The sequence below is a fragment of the Leptinotarsa decemlineata genome, unplaced genomic scaffold (assembly GCF_025532065.1).
Source record: "Leptinotarsa decemlineata unplaced genomic scaffold, Ldec_3_MD MMD2_P_RNA_scaffold_6, whole genome shotgun sequence".
Taxonomy (NCBI): Eukaryota; Metazoa; Arthropoda; class Insecta; order Coleoptera; family Chrysomelidae; genus Leptinotarsa; species Leptinotarsa decemlineata.
The window spans coordinates 16,493,776-16,510,629 of NW_027412533.1; the positions used below are offsets into that span (position 1 = coordinate 16,493,776).

Genomic DNA, 16,854 nt, shown 5'->3' on the forward strand with positions numbered 1-16,854 from the left:
TTACAAAATTTGTGTGTATGGGGCACAATCAATAGTGGTTTTTGGCAACTTATTAAAAATGTATATACCCATATTTGGCGGCCCACTATAAGATTCTTATTGGTGGATACAGTAGAGTTCTAGATCTAGTTGTATATGAAGCTCACTTACAGCACGGCAGCGTTGCCACTATTGTAAATTCTATTAACAAATTCATTTCATATGATATATGGATATTGGGACTTATGAAAATTCATAACATTTTTAAGTATCACTTTATTACGATATTTTTCACTAAACACTGGGTAAGCTACTGTATAGCGAATCACTTGTTGCAGTTTTGTAAACTGTTCAGTCAAAATATAACATTTAAGTATTACTTGAATTCAATCAATCAACCAAACATTTATTGAATACGTTTTCCTTAACAATCACATAAGACAAAAAAAACTTAACTTCATCATAAAATATTGGTCAATTCAACAGTTCAAACAAACATAAAAAAGTCAATATAAAACATACATAGAAAAAGCTACAATCAAATTAGGATTCGAGGAGAAACTCATCTACAGAGTAGTATGCTTTTTGCAGTAGAAAAATCTTGAGTCGCCTTTTAAAGACGTTGATATTTGAGTATTTAATGTCCTCACTAAGTTTATTATATAGCTTAACCCCACAGTACATGGTGTGATTCTTTGATACTGTCAATTTACTATAATATTGATGTAGTTGAAAGTTATTTCTGGTGAAATGTTCATGGATTTGTTCATTTCTAGAAATAATAGAAATATTGTTTTTTATATATACCAGAGTTTGGTAGATATACAAACTAGGCATTGGTAATATACTATAATGAATGAATAAATTCGATTAAAAGCTTTTAAATTTATGCAGAAATATTAGGCAGATTCTGAAGAGATCTACAAATTTGAATACAGTTGAGTAAAAAGAGTACATTAGAGCCAATAACAAGGATCAATAGAACAACTGACAGCTGCGATCGTCGCTATAAAATATTCGTAAGAGTATTTTTCAGTTTCAGCCTTTGTAATGAATGAAACACAAGGTTAAAGAAAATTTGACAACTTTTATAAATGTTTTTTGGGAAATCAATGATAAAGTTCTGCATATATGGACTAGGTACATAATGAATAACTGAAATTACCTACCAGGATTCTGAATTCCTCTATAAAAAAATGTTCACCTATTCAATTTCCACCATGACTATTTTCAAGTATTTAATGAAACTGATGAATCTATAATTAATTTCATAGATAGATACAATATAAAAAATTACAATTTTCAATTATCAGTGGTGAAATTTATTTTCAAATTGTAATTTCTTACTATATATGAATTATCTTAAATCAGTTTAATGTTAATTACTGATAAATAATTACAACACATTTCACACAAAAATATTATATAGATGACTGAAAATTCTGCTCTTTGATTCTTTATTAGGATTATTAGTTGTCTCCTACAGTCTGGCTGTTCAATCTACATCTTCAGGTCTAACAGGATGTGTTAAAGGTATTACAGATTTCTGATTCACATCCCTAGAGCAAGCTTTTCTCATATCTGAAAAAAATTCAGAATTGTTTTGTTTATTAATGGACAAGCCCCAATTGTTACACAAATTTCAAAAAATTTCAGATCGTTATCACTACTCTAACTGTAATTTATATATGATATTAATTTAATTTCAGAAAGGTATAGAAGTGAGTTAAGATCAAGTACAAACAGTTCATTTTATTAAAATATATCCAATGAAGTCAAAGTCATATTTGTGATATACAAATCAATATTTTGTAACTCAATTCCATGAGTATCCTCAGGAATATGGAAGAGATTAAATTTTGTCTGGTTCCCATTCATGACTATTTCTAATAAAGTGAAATGTTTTCCATAATTTCACCTATGGTGATGTTTTGCAGAATTTAGCTGACTTTATGTTTCTTGCCAAAATGTTGAGATAATGTCAAAGACATAAGTGCATATATATGTATATGTAAAAGTATATATATACAGGGCTATTCAAATTCGTTTCTGTACATGGGGATCTCGTAAACGATAAGAGATAGAGTGTCGGTTAAATTATGGCAAAGTTACGTATTTTAGAGACATATTCAATGATGTGAATATAGCTCTTTTGGTTCTGGAGATATACAGGAAAAACCAAAAAATCCCAAATTATTTTTTTGCCTATATCTTCTTTATTCGCAGACAGATCGAAAATGTGTCCACATCTTTCAGCTTATTAAAACATATATAATACAGGCTGATTCACGGTGGATGGCACATTAGACGTTTCTGGTGAACCAGACAACGGATCACTTTGAAAATTTAATGGAGGGCATATTCGGACATTCTCTAGCCAACTAAAATATTTTCGACAATGCGGTGTTGCCGCTTCTATTAGAAAGCAGTAGCAACTTTGATTTTTCCAATGGAACACTCTGTATATAATATTATTTTTGGAATCTCCAACAATTGCCCGACAACTTTTGTTGATATTTCCCTATACCTATCTGTTACCGTTTTCGAAATAAAAATTAATTTCAATTTTTTTCTTCGAAAATCATGACTTCTAAAAATGCCGATATCTTTTAGTTAAGAAGTACTATGATATCGAAATTTGGTTTGGAGTTAGGTGATACTTGGACACTTCCCACACGTCAGCCTAATCTCCGTTACTTCAATACAGGGTGGTAAAAAAATACAGTTTTTTCGTTTGCTTGAAAAAGTTGCTGCAATTTGATTATTTTAAATGGAACACCCTGTATATTATTGAAAATTCGGAAAGCTGCTGAAATTTGCTTTCTTTCTATGTATATCATACCTATACCTAACTAGTCAAGTTTCGGACTTATGAACATTTATTTGTAAAAATGTCCCTTCAGAATGGTATTTCCATTCGGTATTTGGTAAGCAGGCCATGATTACTATTTGACAGTAGCGTTGTGACATTCTCCTAATAATATCGACATTTTCGTCACTTCAGAAGTTGCAAATACCTTCAAAACGATGGAACAAAACTATTCAAACGAAGTTCTAATGAATTTGTTTATTATTTTTGGACAGTGTGACAAAATTATCAGCAGAACATGTAGAAAGTTCAATGGAAATGTATCCGAATCTACCGCCAATGAACCTCAAGAAATTTATAGGAATTCAGATCAATTTCATTGCATTTGGATCAACTTTAAAAGCACCAAGAAACTCGACCCGTAACTTTCGAAGACAACCAGATTAATGTCTTAGCATATTTCCACGCATTTCCCGAGTCATCGATAAGAAGTGCTGAAGAAGATTTGGGTATAAAATATTCATCGGTTCAAAGAATCTTGCGAAGACATAAAATGCATGATTATACATTCACCAAAATTCAAGCAATGAAGCCTCAAGATCCTCAACAGAGAGTAGAATTTTGTGAAATGTTGTTGACACGCATTCAAGAAGATCCACTTTTTTTAAATAAAATTATTTGGACTGATGAATCGAAATTTTCGAGAGAAGGGATTTTCAATAGAAAAAATCGTCATTATTGGTCCAGTGAAAATCCTCACGTCACAAAAGAAGCCGGATTTCAAGAAAAATTTAGTTTGAGGTACGTGATATACGAGGAGTCATTAACATCCAGAAGCTACCTGAATATTTTGGAGAATACTGTAGACAGTTTCGTGGATAATCTGCCACTCGAAGATTATCGAAACTGTTGGTACCAACTAGACGGAGCTCCTGCACATTGCACAAGAGAAGTGAGCGCAGAACTGGATAGACTATTTGACGATCGGTGGATGAGGCGCTTGGGGCCATGGAATTGGCCAGCGAGATCACCCGATCTTAATCCATTAGATTTTTATTTGTGGGGAATGTTTAAAGAAAAAGTTTACAAAATACCCGTGCGTTCGAGAGATGAATTGTTAGAAAGGATTGCCCAAACATTTGAAGATTTGGATCCCAATGAAATCAGATCTGCCACCACGAAAGCAGTCAACATTTTAAAGTGCTTGGAAGTGAACGGCCAGCGACTCGAACATATTTTGAAATATTCCACATGATTGTTTTACTTTTTTATAATTATTCATATCAATATTTCCAATTTCAAGTTTCTTGGTGCTTTTTTAAAGTTTATCCAAACATATTGAAATTGTTCTGAATTCGTATAAATTTCTTGAGGTTCATTGGCGGTAGATTCGGATACATTTCATTGAACTTTCTACATGTTCTGCTGATAATTTTGTCACACTGTCCAAAAATAATAAACAAATTCATAAGAACTTCGTTTGAATAGTTTTGTTCCATCGTTTTGAAGGTATTTGCAACTTCTGAAGTGACGAAAATGTCGATATTATTAGGAGAATGTCACAACGCTACTGTCAAATAGTAATCATGGCCTGCTTACCAAATACCGAATGGAAATACCATTCTGAAGGGACATTTTCACAAATAAATGTTCATAAGTCCGAAACTTGACTAGTTAGGTATAGGTATGATATACATAGAAAGAAAGCAAATTTCAGCAGCTTTCCGAATTTTCAATAATATACAGGGTGTTCCATTTAAAATAATCAAATTTCAGCAACTTTTTCAAGCAAACGAAAAAACTGTATTTTTTTACCACCCTGTATTGAAGTAACGGAGATTAGGCTGACGTGTGGGAAGTGTCCAAGTATCACCTAACTCCAAACCAAATTTCGATATCATAGTACTTCTTAACTAAAAGATATCGGCATTTTTAGAAGTCATGATTTTCGAAGAAAAAAATTGAAATTAATTTTTATTTCGAAAACGGTAACAGATAGGTATAGGGAAATATCAAGAAAAGTTGTCGGGCAATTGTTGGAGATTCCAAAAATAATATTATATACAGAGTGTTCCATTTGAAAAATCAAAGTTGCTACTACTTTCTAATAGAAGCGGCAACACCGCATTGTCGAAAATATTTTAGTTGGCTAGAGAATGTCCGAGTATGCCCTCCATTAAATTTTCAAAATGATCCGTTGTCTGGTTCACCAGAAACGTCTAATGTGGCATCCACCGTGAATCAGCCTGTATATAGAAATGTTATGAAAATGTTGAGAAATATATTTTGAGTTTTGTCACAAACCACCCTGTATAATACTTTTTTATTTTGAAAATACTATGTCTATCAGAAGAGTTGTCAATTTTTGCCAATGTACTAACGTCAATAAAAAGTAAAAAAAGCTTTTGCCAATAAATCGTATTGTTGTTGGGGTTTGTAATAAATGCTGTACGAACAGTAGATACTCATTTGACAATTTCCATTGAACTGAGAGAACTGGAGTTAAACGGGTGGTTTTTTCTTCTGGACTCTACAAGCAATAATAACATCCGAAACGAACACTATAATTGTAATGAAAATTGAAATGAAGTAATTTATATACACAAAAAAATTATAGGCGAAATAAATGGTGGAATTGGAGTCCTTCCATTTCGATACATTTTTGAACTCGGTTTTTCAAATTATTTTTTGCCCTTAACACACTGATTTGTTACATCATTGCGAAATCATTCAAAATCCTCAATCTCGAGTCTTCCACATTTTCTATCTCTCTGCCAGCGTAAATCCTATTTTTCAATGCCCCCCATTGAAAATAGTCCAAAATAGTAAAATCTGGTGATCTTGCAGGCCATTATATTGGCCCAGTATTTGTCTCGAAATGGAAGGACTCCAATTCGAACATTTATTGGGCCATTAATTTTTTTGTGTATATAAATTATTTCATTTCAATTTTCATTACAATTATAGTGTTGGTTTTGGATGTTATTATGCCTATCATTCCTTTTTCTGCCTATCAAAACACAAAAAAAAAATTTTGTTTGTTGTAGATATGTCTCAGATAATCATAAAAGGTTTTCCTATTCGAAGTTCATTGTAGAAAACGCTCAGAGCAATAAAAAATATGAATAGGTACCTAAAAATGAAAAGAAAAAAACTCTCGAAAAACTACGGTACCTAGGGAGACGTGTGAAAGTTGCTATTGTGTTTTTATTCAACTCAGTCAACCAATTTCCAGGTCTGTATTTCAAAAGGGAATAATTCACACAACTAAAACAAATATTACCCAAACATCCCGAAATATAAAATTTAATTTGTCAGTATGAAGTGAACGTCGACGATACAAAAAGTACAACAAAAAATACAGGTCCGTATTTGAAAATTCAAAGATGGGGGTGGCCCAAGTCAGATGACAACCTGTATAAAAAATTCATGGACATATTCTGATAGCCTACATCAAGTGCCAATAGCAAAATGAGGACATATTTTTAATATGTCTGCGAATAAAAAAGATATAGGCAAAAAAATAATTTGGGATTTTTTGGTTTTTCCTGTATATCTCCAGAACCAAAAGAGCTATATTCGATTTTTTTACATCATTGAATAGGTCTCTAAAATACGCAACTTTGCCACAATTTAACCGACACTATCTCTTATCGTTTACGAGATCCCCATGTACAGAAACGAATTTGAATAGCCCTGTATATATATATATATATATATATATATATATATATATACAGTGTGTCAATTTGAAAACTTCCCACCCTCAATATCTCCCTTCCAGTACATAATATGAAAAAATGGTCAGACAGGTCAACTTTATTTGCAAGGGGGACACTCTGAATGAATATTTTCAACCCTCGGGGTTCAACCCCCTAGGAGGGGTGGATGTTACCCTCAGAATTTCAAATGGAAAGGGGGGTCAAGTGGCACATCATTTTGAAGGGCATTCAATTCGCTTGCCGACGGTGCCCTCATTTATTATTTTCCGATCAGCAGTATCCGAAAATGTAGTTCTAAACTAATAGAAGTAATTAGAATTGGCCTATACTAAAATGCCTGGTTATCAAGTTAGTATGCAAAGAAATACAATTTATTGACTCTCTTATAAGTAAAACTTGTGATGACGGGTCAGCTTTTCAACTTTCCATCAGGGGTAAAATTAGACAAGCATTTGCCTCAAAAAATTTACATTAATTAGTTATCTGATTTCGGTGACTTTCATTTGGGTTTATTATCGGATTTAAAACTCTTATCCCTTTTTTGTTACTTCTGCTATAAAAAGTATCGTTTTTTGAGCAAAAAAGGTGTTCATCGCATTCAAGCCATTTGGTAGTACTATCATTTCAGTTTCATTTGTTGAGCTGATCAGCGATACCTTAGAAAGTGTATAAATTGTAAGAATGGTTTACACTATCCAAGACCGAATTGAAATAATTTTTATTTATGGAGAGGTGGGCAAGTGCGCACGAAGGGCGGCATCTCTTTTTAATGAAAGAAATCCAAATCTTAATATAAGTCACCGGTATGTGCTTGATTTGGTGACAAAGTTTTCCGAAACTGGTTCGGTGAAGAATAAAAAAAGGAATAACCCCAGAGTACTGAATGAGGATGCTCAAATTGAGGTGTTGGGAACATTTGCTGCAGAGCCGACTAGCTCCTTACGATCAGTAGCAGAACAGACGGGAATGTCACACGAGACTGTAAGGAAAGCACTGAAAATGCACAAATTTCATCCATATAAAATGCAGATTCTCCACGAGCTCCATGAGGATGATTATGACAGAAGAATAGAATTCTGTGAAATCATGACTCTTCGAATCAATGCTTTACCTAATCTTCTGTTCAATATCTGTTTCAGTGATGAATGTTCATTTTTCCTGAATGGCAATGTTAATAGGCAAAATTGTCGCTATTGGAGTGACGAAAACCCTCACAATTTTCGAGAAGGACATACACAACACCCACAAAAAGTTAATGTTTGGGCTGGTATTCTTGGAAATGCCATTATCGGACCTTTATTTTTTGAAGAAAACTTGAATGGTGATCTGTACCTAGATATGCTTCAAGCACCTATCGATCCACTTATAACTCACGAGCTCGAAACTCAAATTGATGCACACGGTAATTTACTGTTGCAGGAAGATTTGTTACATTTCCAACAGGACGGTGCGCCACCTCATTATTTTCGCCCCGTCCGACAATGATTGAACGAGCGATTCCGGGAGAGATGGATTGGCAGAAGGGGATCAATTGAGTGGCCACCGAGATCACCGGATTTGACTCCATTAGATTTTTTTCTTTGGGGATATCTCAAATCTGTCGTTTATAAAACACAGCCTACTGATATGGATGACCTCAAAGGACGAATTACAGCAGCATGCCGGTCAATTAGTGGTGAAGTTTTCCAAAATGTTCGAGAGGAGTTCGAAAACAGACTGTATTACTGTTTAGAGCAGAATGGACAACATTTTGAACATATTATCAGATAAAGCGTAACAAGATGGTTGAAATTTGTTTTTTGCAATTTAGTATTTTTTGTTTGCACTCGATGCGTATTTCGTTAACTAAGTAGTTCTACATTCCTCTCACATCCACGAATTCGAATATTACTCAAGGGTTGGAACGATGCTACCTAGTACGATGCTCACCTTTTCCAATAGTCCATTACAATCATTTGTTTTGAATACCAACCTGAATACCAAACATCTAGTGCGGGCGAGTTTTAATCATTTATTCTTATTCACTTCTAATCACCGTTCGTTTGGAACGTTATTGTTCAAAAACTGCTCATCAAAAACTAATGAAAAAGGTATCATTGGCAAGAGACTTGAATGCCCTTCAAAATGATGTGCCACTTGACCCCCCTTTCCATTTGAAATTCTGAGGGTAACATCCACCCCTCCTAGGGGGTTGAACCCCGAGGGTTGAAAATATTCATTCAGAGTGTCCCCCTTGCAAATAAAGTTGACCTGTCTGACCATTTTTTCATATTATGTACTGGAAGGGAGATGTTGAGGGTGGGAAGTTTTCAAATTGACACACTGTATATATATATATATATATATATATATATATATATATATATATATATACGGAATAATGTTGGGGATGCAGTCAAAATTGCTGGGCTGTTGTTTAAAGAATACTCTTTGTTATATGGTTGAGCTTTCGAGAATGTTTATTCCCTTTATCAAGACATATACAATAAATTGATAACATTGAAGCAAAATTGTAAAACAATAGATAAAAAGTACTTACTAACTTGAGGTTATAGTAAAAAGTCGAAAATTTCACTGAGAAACACAAAAATAGTCCTTTTCATTATGTAGAAAAGTGTCACACATTAAATTTTTATGGTTTAAAGAAAATATATATATAAAACTTATTCAGAAAAAACATTTAGAGGATTTGAAATTTTAAATTTTATTTTAACGGCCATGCATGGCACTTACTAGTGGCGTGGTAGCAACAAGAAAGAAAGGAAACAGGAAATATCTGTGATTGAAACTCTGCACGGATCGTCCAGTTGTTCCTCCTCGGTGGTGTAATAATGTTGTCACGTTTCCAATGCCATTCGTTACGTGATTTGGAAATATGTGCTACTTTCTACATTTCAGCAAGAACAGCTTTCTGTTTCTCATCGATGCCAACTTAATGTTGTTATCAATTTATTGTAGATGTCTTGATAAAGGGAATAAACATTCTCGAAAGCTCGACCATATAACAAAGAGTATTCTTTAAACAGCCCAGCAATTTTGACTGCATCCCCAACATTATTCCGTATTTCTCCTTAACTAGTCAGTCAAGACTACCCATCGCTTTATAAATTCTAGACATGGGGTTCTTCATGAACATCCGACAGCAGTTTGGTCTACAAACAGTTACACACATGAAAACATGGGCAAAAACGAACACCAAGTTGGCATCGATGAGAAACAGAAAGCTGTTCTTGCTGAAATGTAGAAAGTACCACATATTTCCAAATCACGTAACGAATGGCATTGGAAACGTGACAACATTATTACACCACCGAGGAGGAACAACTGGACGATCCGTGCAGAGTTTCAATCACAGATATTTCCTGTTTCCTTTCTTTCTTGTTGCTACCACGCCACTAGTAAGTGCCATGCATGGCCGTTAAAATAAAATTTAAAATTTCAAATCCTCTAAATGTTTTTTCTGAATAAGTTTTATATATATATATTTTCTTTAAACCATAAAAATTTAATGTGTGACACTTTTCTACATAATGAAAAGGACTATTTTTGTGTTTCTCAGTGAAATTTTCGACTTTTTACTATAACCTCAAGTTAGTAAGTACTTTTTATCTATTGTTTTACAATTTTGCTTCAATGTTATCAATTTATTGTAGATGTCTTGATAAAGAGAATAAACATTCTCGAAAGCTCGACCATATAACAAAGAGTATTCTTTAAACAACAGCCCAGCAATTTTGACTGCATCCCCAACATTATTCCGTATTTCTCCTTAACTAGTCAGTCAAGACTACCCATCGCTTTATAAATATATATATATATATATATATATATATATATATATATATATATATATATATATATATATATTTCAATATTAAATTCTACAAAAAGGATTTGAAGCTTTATATCTTCTATTAATTATCTGCGAGCGCTTTCGACAGTTGGTAGGCTAGCGTGTGTGCTAGTGTGTGTTCTCTTAATAATTAATCAATTATAGAAACAATAGATTACATAAAAAGTTCGTGTTTTTTTGCTGGAAATGAATAAACTACCCCTCTTCGGGGTGATAGTAAAAAGTTTCAAGTTTCCTTTGAAGAAAAGTGCATAATTTGCTTACTATTGTCATCCTCCTAGGATGAAAGCTAGTAAAAATAATTGAACAAAATATTTCACAAAAAACGTATTAGAGATAAGGCTAAAGTTCTTCTAATCCTCTGTGTACAAACAGACCAGTGTAGTGCACAAATAAATTTTCCTGGGGATCTCAATTCAAAGCATGGTTAACTTCAAATGCTGCAGGAACAAACCTGTTCCATCATACTACATTTGCACACAATGCTTAAATGTTTTCCATCAAGCATGTGTACTTCGCAATAAAAACAAATTTAAATTCCTGAAAGATAATAAAATAATTTGTTGTCCAAATGAAATGCATGACTTAGAAAATGATTTAATTTTGGAAAGAAGTGTCCTTGAGAAGACAATTGAAGATCTCTCTGATGATACAATTCAAAAGGATAAATATATAGAGAAAATGAGGATTGACATGGATACCTTCGTTAGAAATGCTGAAAAGTCAGAAGATGAACTGAATGAAGTAATTAAGAAACAAGAACAGATGCTACAAGATGCAAAGTTGCTTATTAAGGAATTACAAAGGTCTATTAAACAACTGAGTACAAAATCTAACTGTTCAATCGGTACTCAAACAAATCAAAAAAATGTGCAACAAACTGGTACTCAAACGAGTACTATTAAGAGCACGTCTGTGTCACTACAAACAGATAACAAAATAATTGAAGTAGAGTCCCAAGTATTGGATATAAGTAATGCAGTATCTTCCAAACCAACTTAGTCCCAGTTTCCTAGCTGTTCCAGGAATTTCACAAACGAAAGCCTTTCAGATAAACCAAAAATATTACTCGTAACTGGCTGTCATGGAAGAGGGCTTTCAGAGTGCATTCTTAGCCAAACAAAATTGTTCAATATACAAGCTTTCATCAAATCAAATGCGGATAATAATGAATTTGACTGATAAATCAACAACTTGACACTACTAGCATGCATTTTGTTTGTCAAGACCTACTTAGAAATTTTATTCAACGTGATTAAGCATCCTTACCGCCCTAGTTAGTGTTTATAAATAATCTGTAAATACTGAATAATGAAATTTTAATGTAATTTCAACTCTAGTAATTTTATTAATACTTATTGCAGTTTTTGAGTTGTGTCTGCTTTTTCAAAATTGAAGGTACTGACGTTTGTTTAAGAAAATAGCCAAGTGATTGAAACTTTGCCACCAGCCATGTTAAAATTTTTATAGCACATTTTTAATTTCTCTCTAAAAATGTCCGTATAAGTAAAAATTTATCAGAAAACTTAAAATCCATGATGAGTTTGTTATGTATACATGAATTGATAATTAACCGAACTTGTTTTTAAAATAAAGGGGATATCTGTCAAAAATAAGGAAAACGTAACTTTATCCTAGTTGCATAAAATTTGGCATATGGATATAAAATTGCCGTAGACACAACTTTTTCAAGTTACTTTTTGTTAAATTCGATCTAGAAATGCACTTTTTCAATTTTTTTTCAAAAAAAGTTGAATTTGACAAACACTGTACGTCAGTGGGTCGCAGTTGGTCTCATCATTTTAAGGTAAATTTAAAGCACAAACAAGTGCTGAAGTTAAACTTCATTGAAACTTTTCGAAAAAAAAGTTTCCCATATGGTGCACACTTCAATGGTGACACTGTATATAAATAGATAAGTACCATTCTGATCATTCCCATATTGATTTCAATTTAAGAGCCACCGGTAGACAGCTGTTTCAGCCTATTGGGCATCGTCAGTACTGGGCAGGGGTCCTCGATTGAAGACAAAATGTGAATAACCAGAAAAAGTACTTAATGAAAATAACTGCGTAGACGCAAGCGAGACATAAGTGGAATCACCTATTGGTGTGACACCCAAGTCAACTTGCCAAGTTTTTTGTCAGTGTTGGTGGTTTGACCAATCAACCGACAACTGCGGTGGCAGAAATTTGGGAAGCTAACCTGGAATGTCATCAAAAAACGAATCCACATGTTTCTAGAAATGATATGAAATCAAGAAAGGGTAATGCAGTCAAGCTGCTGGAATGATCAGATTTTGTCTTCAATCGAGGACCGCCTGCATGGTAGTGACGATGCCCAATAGGCTGAAACAGCTGTCTACCGGTGGCTCTTAAATTGAAATCAATATGGGAATGATCAGAATGGTACTTATTTATTCATTTATTTAAAGGTTAATGCAGTCAAGCTGCTGGAAAATAATTCCATGAAAATCAAAAGATAAATAGATTAGTACTTTTTGATCATTCCCATATTGATTTCAATTTAAGATCCACCGGTATACAGCTGAGTAAACGCAGTGGTTCCACTTATGTTTCGCTTGCGTTTACGCAGCTATTTTCATCAAATACTTTTTTGGTTTTTTCTCATTTTGTCTTCAATCGAGGACCGCCTGCCCGGTACTGACGATGCCCAATAGGCTGAAACAGCTGTATACCGGTGGCTCTTAAATTGAAATCAATATGGGAATGATCAAAAAGTACTAATCTATTTATCTCATATATCTCTCATATATGTATATATATATATATATATATATATATATATATATATATATATATATATATGTATATATATATATATATATATAGATAAGTACTTCTTGATCATTCCCATATTGACTTCAATATAAGAGCCACCGGTAGACAGCTGTTTCAGCCTATTGGGCATCGTCAGTAACAACACCAACATATATATATATATATATATATATATATATACCCTTATGTCTCGATTACCTTTACGTAGTTATTTTTATCATGTACTCTTCTTGGTTCTTCGCATTTTGTCTTCAATTGAGGACCGCCTGCTAGGTACTGTTTTGATTTTCATGGAATTATTTTCCAGCAGCTTGATTTCCTGATTTTTATCATTTCCAAAAACATTCGGATTTGATTTCTTTGTTTTCCGATGTCTCTCCAGGAGAGCTTCCCAAATTTTTGCTAACGAAGATGTAAGTATGTTCTGTGTTTTTTATCCTCATAAGGATTATTCTCACAACATTTCAACAAAGTCTCATTTGCCATCTTCTGTTAATGTCTGGAGTTTACAACCAGAGTGTTTTTTGGAATACTTTCTTCCTGTAAAGGTTCAAAATGTTAAATCAAAGATTCTCACGAACAAAGTATGAGCTGTTTTCTCGGTTTTCGCTCCGTGTTCTGTATTTTATCCTCATAAGGATCATTTTCATGTTTCGGCAGTCTCATTTGTCATCTTCTGGTGATGTCTAGTTGTAAAACTCCAGACATCACTCAAGACTCGTATAGCAGTTAATTAATATCTCAATAAATGAAGAGCAAATAAAAAATGTGTCATATTTTTTTCGTCTCAATGGCGTCGACTACTATGAACATCATACTCCATAATAAATCAAAATCTGAGGAAATTAGGAAAATTCATAGCATAACAATTTCAATTTACAATATCATATTTATCTCTCACCATATGCATCTTCATCAGGATCTCCCGAATAATATTCTAAAACAGTTCGATACACAATATATCCTAAGTTTTTATACATAGTGATGGCAACTTTATTGCTCACTCGTACAAATAAGTCCACAAAGTATGCTCTTTTCCTGAAATGAATATAATAGGTGAAAAGCCCCTGTATAAAAATAGTCTAATGAATGTACTTAAAAATATTCAAATAATTGTGGTCGATACTCACTTTTCTGAAACTTCTTCAAGAAAGTTCATAAGTGAAGCTGCTAGTCGCAACCTACGAAAATCTGGGGAAACTGTTAAAGCTGTAACATGACCATGCCAATTATCACCAATACCTTCAGCTTTACCCATAACTAAAAATGAATCATTCAAAAATATTACAAAATTATATTTTCTGTCCCAACTCTAATTTGTACTACCAGTTAAAAAATGAAGTAACATCAACTATCAAAGAACTCACTATATCCCATAATTTCCCCACTTGGAGATTCTGCAACTTGAAAATATTCAGGCCAGTGAGCTAAATATTGCATATAAAATGATAGTCCATAAGTTTCTGTGAGTGGATCCAAATTTCTTGAAATAAAATTGGTTAACTCAAAAATTGACATATACATTTCATAAAAACCTACACATTGTTGAATTTATACATATCGTCACATGTGAAAGGCCTCAAAGTTGTCATTTTTTGGAAAATAGATAATCCAATTCAAAGGAAAATACTGATATAAAATATAAGCTATACAGAAGGGATAAAAATACTTTAAAATACTTTCTTTTCCTTCTCAATTCAATGGCCTCAACTACGAAGGCTATCCAGGCAGTACATCGTTTTCAGAGCACAGAACTCATAATTATAATATGATACGAGTTATGTGGATTCATCCATCGACCCTGGACTTTCCTTCATTCTACAATGTATCTTCGTCAAATTCAATGAAATTAATAGAAATTTTAAAGAAAGAATTTTAACTTCGATTTATTTACAATTGTCAATATGACGTTTTGTCGACATTAATTTCTAAACGACAGTTTAACTGTCGTTTCTATATCTCAGTCCTGGTTCTGAGTTTCATTACTCGAACCCTTCCATACAGTCCAGGAAATACTTCTCTACTACTTTCAATTTCCAACTTTTTCTGGGTGCATTATCTTCTACTTCTATTACCCTCAAAGTAATAAAAAATTTAATCTTCCTCTTGAAGATGATCGCTTGGTGATTGAAACACGTGTCAAGGTGTTAAAAATAACGGTTTGGGGTTGGGATTAAACTCCAGTAATATCTATTTAGGATAAGCTTGTTGGAAAAGTTATGGCATTGTGTATGCCCAGAACTTTTTCGTAGGAGAGAGTGATGTAATACCTAGCAAAAGCTATATATGTTAATATACATTCCACCTTCGGGAAGAGACATTGTTCTCTAATTCTGAAATTTTTAACGCCAGTTCTGTCTCATACAATGTAACATCATGGCAAGCCCGAGATAGTGTTTATATAAACAAAATCCATCGGCGTGTTTTGGAAAGATACAGAGTCAGATAGATAGATAGATAGATACATTTATTTCAACAGAGTATTTTATAATCATTCACAGGAGTGGCAGAAAATTTTTGTCTGAGAAATACGTCAAAAGGAAAATTGTAAAGATATCAAATATGCGTACATATAAATCTAAAAATGAAGCATTCAAAATGAATTGCTTCAAGTTTCAAACACGATTACAAACATATTAAAATGTGCGTCATATTGCGCATGATTACTGAAAGTAGAGATAATTTCTATAAATACATAGCGCAATTTTGAATAAAATTTTGTTTCATAAATTTCCACAGGCCAGAAAATATTCATCAGTATTGTAGGGCTCCAGATTACATAAGAATTTTCTTACAGATTTCAGAAATCTGTTAGCAACGACAATATCTTTTATGTTTTTCGGAAGATTATTATAAAATTTCATTCCAGCGTAGATAGTGCTACGTTCATATAGGGATTTTGCATGGATGGGATATGAGAAGTCTTTTTTTTTGTCTTGTCTCGTAAATATGCGTTTTGCGATGTATGTCAAAATGGCCTGGATGATTGATAATAAATTTTATCGATTCATATATATATAGATTGCTGACACAGTAAGTAGTTTGTTGATTTTAAAGGTTCCTCTGCAGGAATCTCTTGTATTTATATTAAAGATAATTCTGATAATTTTTTTTTGACATAGGAAAACTCTATTAAACCCATGACATGAGCCCCAGATGATTATCCCTTTTCTCATAGCGGAGTAAAAATTCGCATAATATACTGCAACTAGTGCTTCAAGATCAACATTTTTTTTTTAGAACTCTCATGGCGTATGTTACCGAGGATAGTTTATTGCAAAGGTTATCTATATGACTACTCCAACTTAAAGTGTCATCAATGTATATGCCTAGAAACTTCACTGAAGTATTACAAATGATTTTTTGATTGTGCATAATTATGTTTTGTGGTGTTTCTATACTGTTATTGACTTTGAACATGATACAATTTGTTTTTCCATCGTTCAGAACTAACTTATTCTCTAAAAAATAATCTTTGAATTGTTCTATTATTTTGCTACCTTTTTTTATAATATCAGGTAAGTTCGCACCTGTTAATAAAAGATTGGTATCATCAGCATAATTGATCATGTGAGCAGTGTTTATATCTGCTATAACCTCATTAATATCGTTGATAAATATAATAAATAATATTGGACCGAGAATACTACCCTGTGGGACACCCATAGACACATCTAAAGCATCAGATCT

General features: G+C 33.0%; 1 protein-coding gene across 2 annotated transcripts; it reads right to left on the minus strand.

Annotated features, from left to right (window-relative positions):
• Window positions 1-237: 237 nt before the first annotated feature.
• On the minus strand, window positions 238-14,865 carry Naa20A (N-alpha-acetyltransferase 20 A). 2 transcript variants are annotated; one of them, XR_012464217.1, is made up of 6 exons: window positions 14,704-14,865; window positions 14,532-14,647; window positions 14,295-14,424; window positions 14,066-14,202; window positions 13,363-14,000; window positions 238-1,560 (listed from the first exon to the last, which is right to left on the minus strand). XR_012464217.1 is itself a non-coding variant. In XM_074170060.1 (5 exons), the coding sequence occupies exons 1-5, from the start codon at window positions 14,754-14,756 to the stop codon at window positions 1,475-1,477; spliced, it is 522 nt and encodes a 173-aa protein (XP_074026161.1). In that variant the 5' UTR covers window positions 14,757-14,862; the 3' UTR covers window positions 238-1,474. The 2 variants fall into 2 exon arrangements, 1 of the variants encoding a protein (XP_074026161.1); XM_074170060.1 differs by lacking the exon at window positions 13,363-14,000 and having other exon boundaries at window positions 14,704-14,862.
• Between the last annotated feature and the right edge of the window lie 1,989 nt (window positions 14,866-16,854).